General features: G+C 39.4%; 1 protein-coding gene across 2 annotated transcripts; it reads left to right on the top strand.

The window, feature by feature from the left end:
- Window positions 1–406: 406 nt before the first annotated feature.
- On the top strand, window positions 407–19,560 carry pgap1 (post-GPI attachment to proteins inositol deacylase 1). 2 transcript variants are annotated; one of them, XM_027281914.1, is made up of 26 exons: window positions 407–712; window positions 2,843–2,909; window positions 4,894–5,069; window positions 5,760–5,931; window positions 6,209–6,369; window positions 6,641–6,693; window positions 6,793–6,859; window positions 7,054–7,159; window positions 7,302–7,360; window positions 7,513–7,596; window positions 7,755–7,804; window positions 7,928–7,979; window positions 8,061–8,138; window positions 8,924–8,999; window positions 9,068–9,141; window positions 9,234–9,285; window positions 9,365–9,431; window positions 9,511–9,616; window positions 9,747–9,785; window positions 9,907–10,091; window positions 10,661–10,891; window positions 11,012–11,147; window positions 11,267–11,317; window positions 11,435–11,637; window positions 12,196–12,300; window positions 12,383–19,560. In XM_027281914.1, exons 1-26 carry the CDS (start codon window positions 581–583, stop codon window positions 12,519–12,521), a joined length of 2,721 nt encoding a protein of 906 aa, XP_027137715.1. In that variant the 5' UTR covers window positions 407–580; the 3' UTR covers window positions 12,522–19,560. The 2 variants fall into 2 exon arrangements, with proteins under 2 accessions (XP_027137715.1, XP_010742760.2); XM_010744458.3 differs by having other exon boundaries at window positions 2,843–2,996.
- Window positions 19,561–21,336: the final 1,776 nt, after the last annotated feature.

Below are 21,336 nucleotides of genomic sequence, written 5' to 3'. Positions count from 1 at the left end.
ATGCATATGCACATATATGTATGTAAAAACTGGCTTTTCTTTTGTTTTGTAAAGATAACAAGTGCTGAATATATATATCTGCTTGAAAAAAGGCCTACAATGAAACATAAACGCACATAATGGATTCAGGCCGTTCAGAAATGTAATGCAATCCTTACAAAAAAGAAAAGAATTAATAAAATATAATAAAATGAATGAAAACAACTCAAAATTAGCAGATGCAGCTAATCTTAGCAATTCCTATTATCAACTCAAAATTAGCAGATGCAGCTAATCTTAGCAATTCCTATTATATCATTAGGTCACTCGCTTTCTGCTCTTCTATTGGTCCATTTTCTCACGTCCCCTCCTCCCATTGGCTGAAGCGAGCCGTCAATCATCGCTGTTTGTACAGTGTGTAGTTCCTGTAGTGAGGGCTGAGCCGGTGAGTGTGGTGACAGCAGCAGCAGCAGCATCAGCCTGGCTGTGTGTGTGTTGGTGTTAACACGGTGAGGAGGAGTTCACGGGATGAACATTAGAAACATGGCGCTGCTCAAACACCTGTGATACCTTCAAAACACGCACAGGCTGAAGTTGAACCATGAAACTCGCCACGGTGGCCTTTTACGGGTTTGCTCTGGGGCTCCTGGCTGTTGGCCTGCGAGAGTTGCTGACTGGTTTCGAGGAGAACAGATGCAGTATGACCTATATGTTTGAATACCCGGAGTATCGGGTGAGTACCCGGGCTAATTATTACACTTAACGCCTCCTAACGTGGAGCACCCAGTAATTAGCCAGCAGCACGCCGTGCTGGCCGCGCTGGCTGAGCATGTTGTGTTTTGCTAAATCATTTGAGCACACAAATCTTTACGTTATTTCCTGAAACTTGCTCGCTACAATCGTGCATTTTCCTCAACGCTTTCTCACCTGTGCGTTAGTGGGAGGTGTGTCTGTTTGTGGAGGAGATTAGATAAACTCAAACGAGCCATAAATCAGCTGCTGCTTTTGATCATCTCCAGTGGAGGCTGCAGGTCAGGTGGAGATAGTTCAAGATGTTAGCAGAGACAATATAGGTCGCCCTCTCCTCCTCTGCTTTATGTTTTTAATGTGTTCATCTGTCCAGAAGTGGAGCACGGCTAGAGGCAATGCACTGTATGGGCATGGAAAGAGCTAAAAACATCTGCTTTGTTCATGTTGTAGGGCCGTGGTGAATGCACACAGATGAGAAAGAGGTTCAGTAAATAAAAACACATTTGATAGATCAGTGTGGTAAGAGGTAATTTGTATTATACAGCTCAGTTTTCTGGTAAAAGGTATGAGCACATACTATTACACTGGATTTCATCAATATTAGGGCAGCAACTTAATACATGTTTTTATTTTTCCAGTGTTTTATTTATTAGTTTATTACTTTGCATCCCCATTAGTTACTATCAAGGTATTCCTGGTGTCCACACAAGTCAAGTTCAAGGGGTTTCATTGTCATTTCAGCCATAGACACAGTTACACAGTGAAACGAGACAAGGACCATGATGCTACATGAAACACAGAACATAAACTAAATAAAGTGCACATGCATTACAATGCAATATGCAAAAATGGCTGTGTAAAGTGCAGAATACGTTAGGACAAAAACAATTTGACAGAAAACAACAGACAGACGTAACCGACTAGGAAGTGTATGCACATGAATGTTTGTACATATATACAGTAGAGAGGTAGATACTGAATAAAAATTGCGTAGCAGCAGATAAAAGATGCAAATTTACATTTACAAGTAAGAAATTATTCAAAATCCAAAACAAAAAGACAGCAAACCAACAAAACAAGAAAACTCCATAGTCGATCGATCAATAAAACCACCAATGACATTCAGAACAACAGTGACAACAAATACCCTTGTTACATCTACAACAGTCAGGTAAGACAAGACCTCAAATTAATGGTGGTACCACTAAGAACAGCATACGGCCCTTGAGAAAATACAGTGAGATAAACTGAAACATGACCAAGAAGTTCCTCATTAGTGATTGTATAGTCAGATATTATGTAGTAAAATGTGATATGTATAATAGTCATACATAATGATATTTTCATTATAACTTCAAACAGTCCAAACCTTCAAATTTACAATAATAAAAAAACAAATTAAGAGGCAGGAAACAGCGATGTTTGGCAAGTTTGTTACAGATTAATTTTGTCTCAACAGACTACTTGATTAATCAGCATTTCTATCATGGTTTATTGCCAAGTAGGTTTGGCACGTAACACAAGACCTTTTTCGCATCAGCCATTCTGACATCAAATCGTAGTTAAACACAGGTGTTACCAATTAATTACTTAATTAAGGCTCTGTTCCATTCAGGTCAAACCGAGTCAGGGTGCTGCTGTGGTGCATGTTGGTTTACTGGAAAGTCAATAAATGGGACAGAACCTTAATTAGTATCATTGGAAACACATGCGCTGACCTGACTATTTCATGCTGCTGTGAAAAACGTCTATTAGAGTCATCCATGAGACATATCATCTGATATTGACCCATCACAGACCTATCTGTATCAGGGTATGTGTTATATGATACGCACCGATATGAAGCTTGTGGTAATATTGGTCTCACTGCAAAGTTTACCGACCAGAGTAAACTGTGATTTACAATACTGTGAGAAGCAGCCCAGAGTAAGAGAGAGGTAAGTAAGAGAGCTGTTAATCAATGTTACTGTTCCCCAAATGTAGCCTGACAAAGGTCTGTATACAGTAGATGCTGTAGCTGCTTTATAGTGAGACTGCTGTGTAAACTGTTGCTGAATAATGTGACTATAGGACTCCTAAACCTTGTCTTTGTCTGTGTGTGTTGGGTTGACAGCGTGTGGCGTTGCCTCGTCGTGTGGCCAGACTCTACCCGGCGTACGGGCTCTACCTCTACGGAGAGGGTATGTACGCCCAAGAGACCCGAGCGCTCAAACTCACCGGTGCCCCTGTGCTCTTCCTGCCTGGAAATGCAGGCAGTTACAAACAAGGTGAGCGCATAAAATGAATGACGGGTTTAATAAAGACTGCTCAAAGACAGGTTTCAGTATAAGCATTTAAGTTAGCAACCAGAAAAGGGAGGAAACGAGGAAAGTGAAAGCTTTGGACAGAAAAGGCATTCAGCTGTAGGAGGAGGAGTGGATGTGCTGAGGTTGTTTGAGGACATGAGCATGGCTTCCTGCTTTTTGATGATTAGTCTGTACCTGACCGGCAAGCAGACTGGATTGTCCTTTACAATTTAGCACACACGCTTTTTATGATTTAGGACTAAATCAATTTTTTGTGGTTCTGGAATATCTATGTGAATATTAGGGACGTTATTTATCTTCAAAAACTCTCAATGTGTTTTTGTATTTCTTGTTGTTGTTGTTAAACAGCTTTCTCCTCATTTCAAGGATATGTACACCCAGATCTATGGCAGCATATTGCTGCCACGGCAGAAAAAGAAAAACAGTCAGTATCACCTTTTTATAATGTGAAAGGTTTATTGTTATAACAAGGTGTTTTTCACATTATAAAAAGAGATTTTCACGTTATTACGACATTTAAATTATCATGTTATAAGGTTATAACAATTTGTATTATCAAGATAAACAGTGTGTATATATATATAATGTGATACGTTTGTGTTAACCTTTCACTTCATAACATGATACTGATTTGTTTTTCTGGTGATGTACACAGCTACACATTTTGTATTTGTAGATATTAATAAAAAGAGAAACATGAAACATCACTAGCCCTTTCTTATATAAACCAACAATGAGTTGATCTGACCAACAAGAACTTTCTATGTATCAAAGTCTGATAGTCTTCTTCCTCCATGCCTACTAAAACACATACTAACACATAATTGAGCCACACTTTTGCACTGAGTAACATGTTTCTTCGTTGCCATGAACACACACACGGTGTAGTTTATTTTGACTCAGTCCTCCACACACCATCCTGCTGCCAGAAATACTCACTCGAGCACCACATTTGTGTTAATCAGCTGAAAATAGTCCCTCACAAATGCATTGGTACAGTGCCTGACTGTTTCTGGAAATGACATTAATTTTTCATCTTTAAAAATGAAGCTACATTTTTTGTGATCCATTTTTAAAGATATATGAAGTGCCACAGGGAAGGAAAGTGAGAATGTGTTAAAAGAGGGAATGAATGCATTGTTGGTTTTAAGAGTTTAATGTGAGTATTTAATGTTATATTTCTACTTATTTGGGAGTAATATTTCTGTCCTGGGGAATCAAACCTGGCACTTTTTGGTGACCTGATATTTTCACTAATGACTCAGCTGCTCTCTCAATGACATGAATTATTTCTGAGTATATGCTAGCTCCCTGTTTTTGCTCTGTGTAGGAGGAAAACTCCTGTGCTTTTTTATTCACATGAAAACAAACATTTTGCAGTTACACTGCGCCGTTTGCGATGATGGTCCACGTTCTCTGGTCATTAACATTTCTTGTCCCACATTTAGACTCTTCAAGCCGATGTATTATTTTTAACAACAGCAGTTGTTTGATAAGCTTCTCAACTTCACTGTACCATGTCAGATAATATCAGGTTCCATACAGGAAAAGGGTAGTCTCTGTAAATTTAATGAGCTTTTTTAGCAGTAAAGCAGTAAAGAACTGCCCTGAGGAGCTGAAGAAGCTCAATTCATGATGACTGTAATCAATAATTCAGAATATAAAAACAATAATTTGCACACGAGCTGTGCATAAATAATTATTTTAGCATATCCGTTGGCAGAGTAGCATTTAAGCTGAGCTGATATGGTGATGATTAGTTTAGTACGTGCATTGACATCACATCTGATTGATTTCACTGAACTTTTCACACTTCAAAACTTTTCACACAATCAAATGTCTCCTTCTCTTCATGAAGCTCGCTCCCTGGGCTCTGTGGCCTTGAGGAAGGCTGAAAACATGGAGGGAGGTCTCCACTTCAACGTATTCACTGTGGACTTCAACGAGGAGCTGGTGGCCCTTTACGGCGGCAGTTTGCGCAGACAGACTCACTTCCTACATGAGAGCATTAAGGCCATCCTGAGGCTTTACAAGGTCAGGCCTCAAATAACATCAACTCAGGACAGGGTTACTTACTCTAGATGACAGATGTTGTTGCTGGTGGAGTACTATTTCAGTGTGGGGAATACATATCAAACACATTTCAACACCCCCTAATCCTTCTGACTTGTATATCTCACAGTGGTGCAGACATTTACAAGGCAACAATAGAATAAATTACGACAACGTGACAAGAAGCCAATCTTAAGGAGTGCAGTCAGACTTCCCAACAGTAAATATTCCATGAAATATTCATATGTCTGTCAACCTGCAGGGGATATTTGTCGATGCACTTGGAGTTTGTAAACATAGCTACAGTAGTTTATATTAAGATTAATGCCAGTTAGCAGCTTTTGCCAGCAGTAAAAGTGATCTGCCAACCAGCTCTTGGAAATTAGGCTAAAAGCAACATGAGACAACCAACAAAGCTCCAGAGAGGTCAAATAATTTATGCACAAACAGCAGGTGCATCAGTCACAAAACACCTGCAAAGTAATTTTAAGTCTTCAACTATCGGGACAACTAATCCCGAACACAAAGTGCAACATCAAAGAGAGGCAGAGGTCGAAAAAAGGTGAAACTAACAAACAGGAGCCTTTCGTCTCTCCAACTCCACGTTCTCTTAGATGTTTCACGCTAAACCCAGCAAGTGACTTCAGTCCGTTTTCTCCTTTTCTCGGTCAGCACCTGAAGACTCCTCCTCAGAGTGTGGTGCTCGTTGGCCACTCCATGGGAGGAGTGGTGGCCCGGGCGCTGTACACTTTGCCCCGCTTCAACACCAATCTGGTCAGCCTCATCATAACACAGGCTTCCCCTCACCTGGCTCCAGTGCTGGCTCTGGACCCATACCTGCTGGGTAAGGAGAACTATCATGCTGGTCTTGAACGGTACATTGACGAGGAATATGTGGAACTTGAACGGACACTGAGCTTTTTACGTGCCATAAAACCACATATTTTCAGACAGTCCCTGAATTCAATACTCAAACGCAGGCTGTGCTATTCCTAAATGTGACTTGACAGTGACTTGTTTATATAAGCAAATACAAACAGAACTTTTCAAGAGCACAGCTATGATATAAAATGCAAACTCAGATAAATAAATGAGTGAATCTTTGCCCTTCCTCGATGCAGATTTCTACTCCGCGGTGAGACAGAAGTGGGTGAACCAGGCGAACAAGCTCAGGAATGTCACAGTCCTTTCTGTTGGGGGTGGTTACCGTGACTACCAGGTCCGCTCTGGCCTAACATCCCTACCTTGTCCTCCAGGAGACCCCAATAAGTTGTCACTGGTGGTAAGTAATGTTTGTGAATTGTATGGCACTTGACCTGTCAGTCATTGAGCCCTCTTTCACTGCAGGAACTTTTTAAGGAACCCTTTTTTTTTAAACATACCTTTCCACTAGGTCAAATTTCTCTTTTGCTGTATAGTTTAGTTTATATCACCTTCTCAAGAGATAGTATTTTTTGCCTTGTTGGCGCCTCCACTGGAGAGCAGACTACAGTAAATATCTTACATATTGTACCTTTAACATTTTGTTTGAATGTCTTCTTGTTTTTATCAAGGCAACAGCAGTTCCCAGGACGTGGGTGTCCACTGATCATCTGTCCATTGTTTGGTAAAAACATAGCATTATGTTTCAGTAGACAGTGCAGTCATTCATATCTACATTTAAATAGTATGCAGATTATTAATATGCAGTGTTTCTGTGTTCCAGGTGCAAAGAGCTTGTTCTTGCTACAGTCAGGGCGTTCTTCGACCTCATAAATCCTGAAACCAGACAGGTCAGAACAACAAACGTTAACACATTTTTAAAAGTGAATCTTTAGATAATGAAAATAAATGGAGGGATGTTATCAGAGAAAATAGTATCTCACTAGAACTCGTCAAACAGGCTCATGAAAGATTACGTCTCTTATAAACATCCATTGCAAGCATGTGTCCTCTGTTTCCAAACTAACCTGTTTGATCTAATTAGTTCACAGAGAACCCAGAGAAGAAAATGTCCGTGCTAAACCATCACTTCATCAGGCACCCTGTCAGGATGCTGGGCGAAACTCAAGACAACTCCATCTCCATCTTAGGTAAGAGGAAATATGGTGGAGTAAACACAGTTAGACTTTATTAGTCTACTATTTAGAGCACCATCCTGTCCATGTAACTAATCAAAGTGAAGTTTTGATTGAGTGACACGACCATGGAATCACTCTTATCTGAATGTTTCAGATTTTCCTGAAGCATGGAGTGAAGTTAACACACTACGTCTGGCTTACAGCACACCAAAGGTAACACACTCTGTTGTTGTTGTTTTTTAATTCATTAGTAAAATAACTAGACAAAACATGAGTAAACATTACATACACTTGTATGTACAGTAAGGAGTTCATGTATTTATGTTGGTACAAAGACCTGATAGAGTGTTGCTCTCTCTCTACAGGAAGGACAGGTCAAATACTTTATGTTTGCCCTGTCAAGTCGCAGGAAAGCTTACAGCCATTTCTACTGCCGGAACAACAACTTGGTGAGTTTTCTGCACTGCTGTGTTTGGATTTCAGCTATACAACCATATATATGAATGAATAATGTAAAGCTCAATCTTAAAGATTTAAGTGCAAAAGCTCCATATCTCATACATGCATCATTTTTTTCTGACTCTGATTTACTGTTACTGTCCAACAGGAGATGACTAGCTGGGTGTATGGCTGCGTGCACAAGAACGGTTCTTCATGGTAAGAATATGATTGTATCTCTTTTCTCACCACCTATAGCCTCAATCAACCTTTTATTATATTTAATATTGGATGACGTGTGTATTTCTATTACTCTTCCTTCATGCTCTTTGAATTTCCCAGTGTGCATGCTGTGGATCTGTCCATGGGAACTGAGCTTCTGCCACCATACAAGGTAATTTATTCTCTAAAGAGACGCTGTCAGTCTGATCTGAACTGCTGCTGTTTGCTCATAACTGTTTGATGTCCTCTGCAGGTCCTGATTCTGAGTCTCAGTGACTTGTCTTCAGTTACTCATCTGGTTGTTTCTGCCTCCAACCTCAACGGCAAACAGGTACTAGAAACAAAACGATGAATCACTCCTCTCTGATGATGATATGCCCCATGCTCATGCTTAGCAGGTCATGTTGACGATTTATACCTTACATCACTACTGACTCACACTTAAGAGTGTTGGCATGTTAACATCTTTTAATTAGCGAAGTACACATGAGGGAAATGGGAATTAGGGATGCATGTATTTTTTTTAACTAATATTTCTTAATAAAAATAATATTTTTCTATTAAAGCATTAAAACACTTCACAAACAAACTTAAGCTTTTCATAGAAAGCCTATTAAATGTTTGGCATAAGAATCCAAAATTTATTATTGTTACTGTTGACCAATAATTTATGGACCATAATTCCATTATCACAGCAACACATAATAATATAAATTTTCCAGAATTGACTGATTAATTTTATTATTTATCAGCCTTGATACATATCGTGCATCCCTAATAGGATTGTCATTAGTTTAACACGTATTTAAATTAAATAGCTTAAGTCTAAGTTATTTTGATTCATTCAAAGGGGAACACGAAGTTGATTGCGATCCACACAGTTGTTGTAAACATTTTACTACAAACCAAAATTGGGGATTAAAAATTAATCTGGTGACCATGAATGCTTGTCGAACATTTTGTGGTATCAGTAACCGCTGCTGGTTGAATCAGAATTCAAACATTTAACAAAAGACTATAAAATCTTGAGACGACAGCCAGACAAAAAAAATGTAAATTGTAATGTAATTGATATAAATGAATGAGAAAATATTTCATAGTTTGTCTGGTCCACAGTTCACGGTGGAGTGCGAGTGGCAGAGACAAGAATCTCAGACGCTGTCTGTGCCGGTGCCACATGTCCTGTCCTTTGGTGAGTTGTCTTTGTGTTGATTCTCTAAAATCCAGGTGAGAACTTTTCAGTAATTGTTGCTTTTTCAGGTTTGACCGTTAGTGATGTTACGGTCAACTCCTCTGGACTTCTTCACACCATCAAGCTGCAACACTTCCACCAGGTAGCTGTCATTACATCATCAGGTCCTTGCTGGACTCCGTGTCACTCAGTGTCTCTGTAAACTCTAACTTGTGAACACCTTTGTGTCTTCAGGTCTATCAAGCTTTCAGAATTAATGTTGCAAGTCAGTGTAAAGTACATAAAGGTAAGTTTGTCTTGTGATCAAATTCCAGGCATGTGTGCACACAGTTAAAATGTGATGATAATCATTGTTTTGTTTGCAGATAGACTTCCCAATGTGTACAGGATAAATGTGCCGTGGTTTCGAGAGGACTCTATAACCACCGTCAGGTGAGTCAGCGCTTGCCTGCAAACAGTTGTCTTCTTTTTCTGTCAGATTTACACGTTACGTTCACTGTTTCTGTACCAGCGTGCCATCAGTGACCGAGATCTCAGGGATGCTCCATACAGGCCGTCCAGACAACACTTCAGGCGTCCTCCTTCAGCTCCACACTGCCCCCAACTGCCAGTATAAGGTACTGCTGTTCAACTTCTTCACATCCTGATAACTCATTATGACAACTATTGCTGTTGTCACCAATAAGAAGGCTGAAATGTGACAAGAAATAAATGAAGTGTTCTAATATCTTTTTATTTTAACCTCAGGTGTCAATAAGGACTTCATTACCCAGAGTGCTGGGACAGGTACTTCTTGTTTTTTTTTTTTTTTGGGGGCAACATTCCTGGACATATTATTACATGTATTGTTCAGTGATTTAAACAGGAGAAGGTCCACAGGTCTGACCTCCACACTCTTATCTGACAGATACTGAGGTTCTGTGGTCCCATGGTGCCGGTGTACACAGCTGTAACGCTCCTCCTGGCATGTGGGGGGCAGCTGTCCTTCATCCTGAAGTCAAGGCGAGCTGCAGACATGAGACAGGTGGTGGGCAAAGGCCTGCTACCTCATAAAGTCAATCTGCCCATTTATATTCTGCACATCTTGCTTAGGTATGCTTTGGATGTCTGAATGATGAATTTAAGTGTGAAACGATAACTTGACAGACAAATCTTAACTCAAGGTCCATTCACGAGACTTTTTAGAGCCCCTAATTGCATCTCGCACACAAATGGCTGTTTTATCATTCTGTTCAAAGCTACCAGACTCTAATAACAAAAACAGAAATTGTACCTGTTGCTGTTCATCTGCTGCCTCAATCGTTTGTGTTATTATGTGATTTTGGTGTTTTTATAGATCCAAACTAACACATTAAAACACGATAGTCACACAATAACACAAACTAACTAGCCTTTAGAGGCAGCGGTAGAACAGAAACCTTGTTTAACCAGTTTCTGGTTAAACAAAAATGATCTAACTCTTGTCTGTACGGTATTTTCCAATGTTGAGACACAATCTGAGCCCAAATAATACATAGCAGCCTTGCGGTTAGACACAAAAACAAGGAAAATGGGGTCCTAAACGTCTTTTTTTTAGATGTTGATTTTGCATATTCAAAAAATTTGAATGTTCTCAAATCATGTTTTCTCTCACTAATCCTGCTTTTCCTGCCTCCCCTCAGCTATAGCTGGTTTCAGGAGGTCTGGTCAGTTCTTTGCCTCCCTCTTATGGATACCCTCCCCCCAACCACCCCTGATGCAACATTTCATGAGGGCGAGGGAGCAGCTGAAGAATGGCTCCAATTCCTGTCACCTCTGCTTTACATCTTTGGGGCAGCTGTTGCATACTGGGGCAGCACACTCCTCCGTCTCATTATACGACTGGTCTCACTAATATTAGCTCCGCTACACAGGTATGGTTAGACATTTAAACATCAAGGTGACTGGTCTTTAGGCACTTTACATAACACACATAACTGTAATTTAAAAGTTTTTCTGACATTTGATTCCTATTCCTTCTGTTTTATCTACAGACCATGTGTCTCTCGAGACTGTGGCACCCTGCGACCGCGGACGCAGCTCCTCATCACTCTGTGTCTGACCGTTACGGGTGGCACTTCCTGCGGGGCGCTATCGATCTTTGCTGCCTTCCTGCTCCACCTTTACAGGGTGAGTTTTGGGACATGCAAAAACTTATGAAGCCTTTTCCTGTCATAAATAATTAAATCCGTTTAAATACCTCATCCCTGACACTGCACACATCTGTTTGTTTGCTGTTGCATGTTCAGGTACTGAGGCTTCAGATGGCAGAAAGATCTTTGAGTCACATGCTGAATCTGGTAAGCGTTTCAGGTTGAAATATTTTTTGCTCTAGACACAACAGTTTGATGGTATTGTGGTTGATAGTGGTGTGAATGCAGAGGGGGGAAAATGCAAGTGTTCCACCATCTTTCCAGGCACCCCAGAAGCACAAAGAGGTTGAGAACGGCTCGGTCGATTTAAACAAGCCTAAAGAGTGTAATGGTGCCCCCCTGCTGTCTGAGTGCGCTCTGCAGGAGGTGAGGGATGACTTACAGCTCCACCTCTGCTTATCAGCGCTCTTCACGCTCCCTGTCATGCTCATCGCACCCTCACTCATCCACTGGATTCGAAACCTGAGGTAATATGAGATCATGTGAGAGGCAAAGCACCTAAATGACTGTGTGTATTAGAAGGTATGCTAAATACCATATTTAAGCATGCCAATTAGTGCTGTGTGTCTGTTAAGAAAAATCCTCATTTCTACATGTACAAAAACATTACTGTGTAAGGTTGTCATGAAACCAGGATTTCAACCATCGATACAATTCTAGGATTAAAAATATGATACTTGATACCTCCTTTGATACCATGGCAAAACACAGAGCTTTTTAAAAATGTGTCTCTCTCGTCATTCTCGCATCAGAAGTAACTAATTGGACTCAGTGCTCGGAAGAGGATGTCTTGGTGTGAATATCTGTTAGCCGAATATTTGCTGGCAGCAGACGGGACAGATGTTGCAAATTATCATCCAGTACAAACACTATGATGCTTCCAGCCAACTTACTTCCTGTTCAGTTTGCCTATTTATACTGTATCTATCCCTATCAAACAAACCATAATTAAATAATAGCTGATGGGTCTGTGTTGAACAGGACACGAAATGTCTTTGTTTAACCAACGTTGTGATCCTCTGCAGGTATTCCACCCAGTTGGATCCTGACCCTTGTTGGCCACACATTGTGCCTGTAATAATTGTGTACATGCTGCTTATTAACTGCAACACTTTAAAACTCAGCAACAGGTAAGAGCACATCATCACCAACACACATTAGATGTGTTCTCCTGTCACGAATCTGCTTCAACCTTGTCTTCATCTCTTTCAGCAAACTCCTGCCTCTCACATCCTGCCTCCCTCTCCCCTTTGCCATCGCCATGGTGACCTTCTCTCCACTCCACCTTTACAGAGTCACCTACTTCCTGACGGCAGCGCTCGTCCCCATGGCCTTGTGTTGCCTACTCTGACGGTATCTGGCTGGTTTCAGTCCACATCTCTACCATAACAGGCCTTTCTCTAAATTACAGCTTTACTCACTGAGGCTGGTTGAGACTGATTTTGTCCCGGGAAGATTTATTCTGTCCAGCTTCCATGGAGCAGAGCCATAGACATACATAGCTTGGGGAACTGTCTGCTCAATGTTGGCACTAAAAGCTCCATGGTAATTACACTATGTTTTAAACTGAGAGGATGTAAAGGCCTTGGAACATTTGGTGCAAATATGGCTCCATAAGGATTGACGTGAAAACCAAGTTTGCCTTACTCTGTATATCTATAGCTCTGCCTTCAAGGAGCAAGAACTCCACAACCAGTGAAGCTACTGATACTAGAGATTCATAACAGGGTGTTACTGTTAAAATGTCTTGTTTCTAGTGTCTTCAGTGGCATTGTTCACTGTGGTCACTACACTGTAAACTCCTACACTGCCTACTGCTTAGCAATGACTTAGAGTTGTGTCGTCTCTACCTGTTGACTGTCGCAGTCATACATCCATTCCATCAGAAAGCATCCAAATAATCATGTTTACATTGTCCCTCATTCACTTTTTGATACAGAACAATGACGTGTAAGGAGAAAATGATGTTCTCGTCTATGTTCTCTGAAAGACAGTGATGTAGCCAAACTGTTTTCAGAGGCATGGCAAGCATTCATTTTGAGGTGTCTGTCCTTTTTTCCTCACGTCGCCATGTGACTTTCATTCACTCACTTAGGCAACAATGACTGTTACATGAGCAGCAGACCAGAGATGAATCTAAAATAAGCATCTCATAGTCTTGTGGTCAGAAATAAGAGTTTAAATACTTTCCTACTTGAATTTTATGAGCAAAGAACTCAAAGAGAAAAGCAACAAGGATTTTCAAAATAATTTAAAATGTGTATGTGGACACTGTCTCCACTTCATCAAAACTAGTCCAACTCTCCATTTTACCTGGTGTCATGATAAATTCACTATAATGTGCATTTTTACAGCACTGCTTCTATCAGAACAATTGTAGTGATGCCGTATTCGCCAATCTGCTGCTCTGAGTTTCACTAAACAGAAATATTATTCTTTCTATTCAACAAATCTCAAAACTTCCTGCACAGATCTTTCAAATTAAAAGCTTCCCAGGATTTATAGCCCTTCATAGCCCTTAATAGGGCGTAATCCTCCTTTTTTTCCTAGTACACTGATTCTTACACTATGGTACGTTTATTACTGGTGGTGCATGACTCCCTCAAGTGGTATGAAGAGGTATTTCAGAATCTTAATGGAATAAATTCATTAAAAAATTATACTCTCAAAATACAAAATATTTTTGTAGTTAAAATAGGAGATCTCTGGTTCATACACAGAGTATGAATACATCCATAATTAGTCACAAGCTAAGATCTGATGGCAAGATGGTTAGTGGAGGTAAAATGAATGATTTAAAAACACTGTAATTATGGATCAAAGTGGGAAATATTAGGATAAGAAGTGTTCGTGTACCGTGAGAAGATATTTGCTTAATCTGGGAGAAAAAAGTGTATTGGATTCGATTTACATTACCGAGAATATCTTACCGCACGTTTTAACGTGAAATATCAGTGCAGGTCATGTTTAGTTTCACTGACTGTAGCTTAACTACGATTCGAGAAAACTGTTACCGTTACCGAAAACCGTCGAGAAACTTACTGCTGGATTTATTGATGTTAAAATTCACGTTATGCTGATTTTATCACGAGCGCACAACTAACTGCTGCCTTCAGTGAAGCTGCAGCTGTGCAGCAATGGTTCAGCACCAAAATAAAAATGAAGCAGCGCTGCATGAGGCTCTGCCATTGCTTCAGTATCATCATCATCAACAACACTCAAATCTGATTTCCCTGTCTGATGTTGACTTTCCAAACAAAAATGAGCACCTCTGAAACATTTTAATCCACTGCTCATTCAGTCAGCAGCCAAGAGAAGTAGTGACCTGTCACACAACAACAAACAACTGCAGCTTATAGCGCACACTATAATTATCTTTTTGCTTGGTTGTGTCAATTCAAACACTCCTAATTAAGCTACAGAGACATCTTTTGGTGTGTTCTTTACGCTGTGTCATGGCTTAAAATTACATGTACACATCCCTGAAAGTATTTACCTGATGACTTTTTTTTACAGCACTGAATCGAAGTGAATGGAATTAAGCTGGTCGACAGAAAAAGACTCATGTAAAAGTAAAAACAAACAAATGTGAAAGTAAAAACAACAAGCTAAACAACCTTAAATTAATAAGAATATCCGGCTTTACAAAATCTGAATAAACATTATAGTCATTTTTTTTTCTGTTGATCAGTATCAATGAAAATTCCTGTGAGTCAGTGACCAATGAAAAAAGTTCAAAGAGAGGTGAATACTTCATAGGCACCGCCGTAGTGTTTGATCCGGCTTGTCCTAATGTGCCAGATTGGCAGTAATGTGCAGGTGGTGAATGGTTTAATACGATTACAACAAAAGTTTATGAGGTGACTGTAAAATAAATATGCTAAACAGACAAATTAGCATCTAAGAATGGGAAGAATCATAAATATTATTTTTTTTTTATGTTATGGACACAGTCACAGCATAAAACTACAGACAAAGCTCAACCTTGAGGTTCATAACGACTATCATCACTTGTGGTCACTGGTATTTTCATACAGAACCTGTACATCATGAATGAATGAATCATCGTTTGAAAGTTTAAAAAACAGATTATTTACTTTCACTAAGCCTCGGATTTATGTTCAGTGGACAATTATGCGCCGTGTGTTCAGTATTGCTGCTGATAAAGTATGATTAGAGATTAAAACAACAACTTCTAGCTTTTAACCTCATGCTGTAATTTTCTTTGCACTGCTGCAGTGTCGAGGTTAATAAGCATTTCGCGGTTTTATTAAAGCATGTTGAGCTATCATAATCTACTGCAAACTAACATCAACCACACATGAAGCAGTACATCTGTGACAACAAAAATCTGACCATTTGAATGATTTTTTTTTTTCTGAATATAAGACTTAGAAGACAAAGCTGGAGCTATTTTTCTTTCTGCCAACAGTGTGTTATTTCGACTAAATAAATTCTGACTTACCAACTCCAAGCCCACAAAGACATCCTCTCACAAACATGCACTCACCGGCCACTTCATTAGGCACACCTGTACAATCTGATGTGATCCAATGCGACAACTCTGCCATGAATTCTATTTTTACAAAGTGTATAATTGTCAGAAAGACGATATATTTCTTATAATTAAGTTTGTTATTCAGGTCATAGTTGTTGGTGAATCACTGGAGTGCATTATATTGAAAGGTTTTTCTAATATGGCCCTGTCATGTATGTAAATAGACAAAATATGAGAGACCCCTCTCAATATAATGCACTTTAGTTCAATCCCACTGGCAACTACAACCTCTAATAAAATTATAGTTAAATTAATACCTCTCTGGCCTTTGTAAAGGTAGAGCTGTTGTATTGGATCACATTAGATTGCACACGTGTACCCAGTAAAGTGAGTGTATAGTTTCCTAAGCAGCCGGACACTCAAGTTTTTAACAGTTGTTACTCAAACAGGAGGAAACGTATTTGTTGGGGACTATTTTCAGCGGTGGATTAATCAACATTTGGTGTTGAACTGCGTAATGATGGCAGCAGCATATTGTATGTAAGATTCAAAATAAACTACATTCATTGTTGGTTTGACAGAAAGAGAAATGCAGAATATAACCAGCCTTTATCCTTTTAATGCAAGGTGAGGACATCATGACAGCATGAAGCTGGAAGTGAAGTTGGATTCAAATTGAAGATTCTGTTGCCACATTCGCTTCAAACCATCGTTGTGGTTGTTTCCTGTGTGGTGTTTGAATGTGGTGTGTTGTTTTGGCGTGTAGGCCTAACATCTAAACTTTTTTTTTAACTGTGCCAACTATTTCCATTTAAGGCTAGTTGCACTCACACTGACCTTCCTTTGGAGACATTCAGACAGAATCCAGCCCTGCTTTTAAAACTCAACCTGTGGCAGAGGAGTTAAGCCAAATCCAATTTCTGGAAAAATGCAGCCCAGCGTCATGCTGTGGCCACCAATCAGATGATCAGATTGAGCTAACCCCTCCATAGTCAGCCTGAAATATCTCTGAAACTCTGAGACTATCCAGGTGGATTCAACTACGATACTCTATCTGTTGTGTTCTAACTTTGTTTATTTCATGTACCCATCTTCTAAATCTGTTTTTGGAGTGCAGTGTACACTGCAAAACAGTGACACAAAGAAGTTTTAATTTGGTTTGTCTGATGGTTCGAGAGAGAGAGCTAGTAGTGGTTCAGAGACCTAGACAGTGAAGGAGAGTGAGGGAGTGCTGGGATCAATAAGCCGGTTAATCAGTAAAATACAAAATGATTTCCTGACTGTTTCACAGTGGTTACAACAACCCTGCAGCACTTCACCGCAGCAGCCGATCCTGTCTGAATGCGCCCTTAGACTTTTTATCAATCAATCCAATTAAGAAAAAACTTGAAACACAAGTAAAGACTTGTTTTACAGTGTCTGTTAACATGACACTTGAGTTTTTGTATTTTATGCCTCGCTTTGTTTAAATTTGTGTCTTATTGCTTTGTCTTACATCCGTCTGCTGTTGCTCACACCCCCTCATGTCAGTGAAGCAGCTGCTGTGCCTTTTTGAGCAGTTCTCACACCTGCCTGTCCGTTTAAACCCATGCAGTCCTCAGCTAAATGATGAAGGCCTACAGTGAGTGGAAGTGCACTTCATTGGTTCTGTGTGAATGTGCACAAAAATACTCCTTCAACACTTTTTTTGATTTGCGTGACTTTATAATAACTAGATACTAAAGAGAAGTTCATTAGGGACCAATCACTCGAGCAAGCATACAATCACAAGTCAACATACAACAAAGACGCCGCTGTTTGTTCCCAATGTGAATGTACCTGCACTGAATGTCTCTGTGTGTTTGACTTTATACAGTTACTAGTGGTGTAAGTGATCAGCTTTTCTGTGCACTTGTCTGTTTGGTGCAGTTTTAGCGCTTTTTGAGGTGCACATCGTCCGTCTCGTGAATTGGTGGCATTCACTACTTTGTAGAACAAATTAGAAGAGATGAGTTCTGTTTTTATATGAATATAAATGTGATTTATATCGGTGTTCACTGTGATCATGTCGTAGTTCCAGATTTACACATGAAGGTTTTCTGTTTCAAACTGGAAAAATCAACTTGGTGGTCATCAATTTGGTGGAAAGAATTGTGACATTTTCTCAGACAAGATGATGTTCTGGAACATTTTAAAATGAGGTTTTGTGTGTTTTTGTCTAAAAATATCTTGAATTTTACAGTGAGACATAAAAGCAGCTTAAACATAGTTTGAAGTCAACCAGAATTAGGTTGAAAGTTGGATTAAAATCATGCAGAAACATAAAGAAACTCAAATATGTGGTGAAACAGAGTGTGGTCCTGTTGTCTCCATCTACAACCTTGATTCCAAAAGATGGGATGCTACTATTTAGTTACAAAAACAATAGTTTAACAAATTGAACATTGAATTATTTTTATTTATTATTTTTTGTTTCACACAGCATTACAACATTTTTGTAGTCAGGGTTGTACCATCTACAGTGTTCACCTATGTTACATTTGCCAAGATTGAATTCAAACAAAGGAATCTTTGAGTGAACACATGATTTCTACACTTTAACATTATTGTGAGTCTTTCCCTGTATTTAAATGCTTCTGGGTGTGAGAGATCAAGTTGAACAAACATGAGTAATTTGAGGAAACGGAGTAAAGTTTATGTCAGTAAAATGGCACCATTTATTTAATAAATACCATTAATAACAAGAGTAGCAGTCTTAATTTAAACTGACAGCTAAATCATATATTTAAACACTATTGTTACAGAAACAAAAGATTTTAGACTCAAGTGTTTTTCATGACGGCTTTTCTTTCATAAATGACTTGGATAGTTACACTCTCAGACTGTTTCTGGTATCTTATTTAATTACCTTGTCAATCAAATGTACATTTACTTATGCAGCATATTGGATGATAAAGGAAAAAACTAAAACGTCCTACCGACAGACGAAGTAGTCACAGATTTCTCCTTCCTTTCTAACATTCAAATTAAAGCACTATCACCTGCTCTACTTACTTGGATTTATCACTTTAAATGTGGCAAGAAAAAAAGAAACTTGACCAGCTGCTGTTTTAGCCAAGAACGTAAACCCTTCGTCAAACTAAATTTTTAATAACGAGTATTTTAACAACATAGATTTCGTGCAGTGTAACATACTTCTGCTCCTTATCAGCAAGTCATAAACATGTTTTTATGTCCGAAGCACATACATCTTGCATGAAGGGGCATCCTTCACAGAAATGACTTATAATGACAACCAACATCGACCTCTATGAAACTTTGAAATTCTGTAACAAAGTTGGTTGTTGTTACAGAGTGTTACAAGTGTCGCTAACTTTGTGTGAGAGATGGCTGTGAAAATCATCTCACGTTAGTTTTATTGTGTTCACTATTTTTCTTCCAAGGAATGAAAAATAGCTTTTCTTTTTCCAGTGTTTATCTGGTAATATGGAAGTAAAAATCATATTAAATGTTAAAATTGTCTATAAGTGCTTTTATAGTCTGGTAACCTTATCAGTTCTTTATTCTGCTTCTGCCTAGAGTGACTTTAAAACCTGTAACCTCCTGCTAGCTGGTCCTTGTTGTGCAGAACTAGTTAGTCATCTGATTTTTAATACTATACAGTACCAGGCAGTTAGGTGACAGAAAATAATACCATGTCTAAAAGGTAGTTTTTTATTTATTTATATTTTTTGGTGAGGCTCAAGTGTGGAAGAGTATTTTCTCCTCAGGTTTAAGCATTATTGTGTCAAAATGGATTGCTTTGATGTTTTTATATTTCTCACATTTTTATCTGATGTCATTGTAAATTGGCAAACTGTGCAATTTTTCGGCACTGTTGTTGTTGCAATAAAACCAAGATAAATAATTTGAGTTGTTTATTTTTTATTATAGCAATGAATGAATAATGTGCTTTAACTGCCTGACTCTTGTGTTTTCAAATATTCTGGCTGATTGGACCTCTGCTCAGGTTGTACGTCAAACTAGATGCACCAGTAAGAAGAAGAACAGGAGGATGAGACACATGTCGATGAAACAGTCCAGACAAGAGGTTTAATTGGACACAGGACGTGGAAATGTACCTGTAGACAGTATAAAGAACGTATCCGTGACATCCACCAAAGGTTTCTGAAGAGCTGTTTTGAATCTCAGGTGGCTTTGGGCACAGCCATCTTGGCACTCCTGTCTCTGCCGTCTCTCGGCTAATAATTTATCCGGTGACCTGACAGAAACCTCAACATTGCTGTTGTCTTGTCCTGCTGTTTTGTCCCCTTCTGATCAGAAAATGCTTTGAAGCAACATTGTGTAACTTTCCTACCCTAAATTTACAGATTTTAAATAATTTTGAGTGTACGTTGTGTGTATACATGTGATCAGGTGAATGGTGGTGTTCCCCCTGACGCCCTGTACGTCTGTTTCTGCACTATGTAACTTTGTGCTCCAGGTACCTGCCAGAAGTACGTAATGTTTTACAGTGCTAAGTCACACGCCACCAACGATTTCACTGATTTTGGTGAAACTGGATCATGTTTTATGGAGAAACTGTTTTCTGGTTTTCCCTTTGATGTCCTCCGACTGCTCTGCACCCACTCTCCGTGATTTACAGAGTTTCCTGATGGACAGTAAACTGCTGTGAACTAAAGATAAGTAATGTTAGCCAAGCTGCCCACCCTTGGTCTTTCAGGCCCGGGCTGTGGAATGCTGACAGGTTGCAGAGTAGGTGTCATGCTAGAACTGGAGCCAGTCAACTTTGAAGCAGCACTTCACTGCTGCTGGCCATCTACCCCGTTTCATCTACAGCTGCACCTCTGTAGAGCGGCCACCAGGGGGCACCGTTTCCCTGCTGACACCTGTCTGTACAGTCTGCGACAGTAAGTGTCAACACGACTGAATGAACGTGTTTGTACTCATTCATCATGTTTGCTTTCATGTGCAGAGGCAGTTTCATGGTGGGAAAGGCCTCCCCAGAGTCCTAATTTGACACAACTGGCACAAGACTAATGGGCCTCAATTAATCTAAGGTTCACTCACGTCCTACTTGAGGTGTCATAGTTATATTTATAACCTGTATTAATAGATCAGAATAAAATATTTTGGTCCATTAAAAATAAAAATATGAATAATGGCGAAAGCAAATACTGCAGTCAGACAGCATTAATTGACAATAACATATTTTAATCTAATTTAACTGTACATAGTTTATCTCAATCTTTGAATGTCTTGGACTTATCATTGCAGATATTCTTTATATTTCATACTGTAACCATGACACATTCCCTGAACAACCGTGCAGCTCATTTTGTGCATATGTGCATTGTGTTTCCTCACTTTTTTTCATATTAATTTATATTTTTCTTGTTCAGTGTTTGTTTATTATTGTTATGCACCAATTCGGCAAAGTCTGTATGTGAACATCTCATGCTTCATACTGATTACAGATGTGAAGCAGTATCTGTAGTTTAAAGCAGCATGGAGAGTATCTGTGCAGGTCTACAGGTTGACTACTCTCCCTCTCTCTCTCTCCCTCCCTCTGGGACGTGTCTTGAGTCACCGCCCACTCTGTTTTCCCACATTAATATGCAGCAGTGAGTATGAGTGTGTATAAATATGTTACCAAGAGCAAAAATTACATCTCAGGCACTGCCATCTA

The sequence above is a fragment of the Larimichthys crocea genome, chromosome I, assembly GCF_000972845.2.
Source record: "Larimichthys crocea isolate SSNF chromosome I, L_crocea_2.0, whole genome shotgun sequence".
Taxonomy (NCBI): domain Eukaryota; kingdom Metazoa; phylum Chordata; class Actinopteri; family Sciaenidae; genus Larimichthys; species Larimichthys crocea.
Note: the sequence above shows the minus strand (reverse complement) of the source record. Positions and strands in the feature narration are given on the sequence as shown.

Bases quoted from the DNA above. Each gene is read 5' to 3' on its own strand.
- pgap1 (XM_010744458.3), top strand. From the start codon at position 581: ATGAAACTCGCCACGGTGGCCTTTTACGGGTTTGCTCTGGGGCTCCTG. The intron at 7,805-7,927 runs GTAAGAATATGA...TGAATTTCCCAG, and splicing joins CACAAGAACGGTTCTTCATG to TGTGCATGCTGTGGATCTGT. The intron at 8,139-8,923 runs GTACTAGAAACA...TCTGGTCCACAG, and splicing joins CCAACCTCAACGGCAAACAG to TTCACGGTGGAGTGCGAGTG.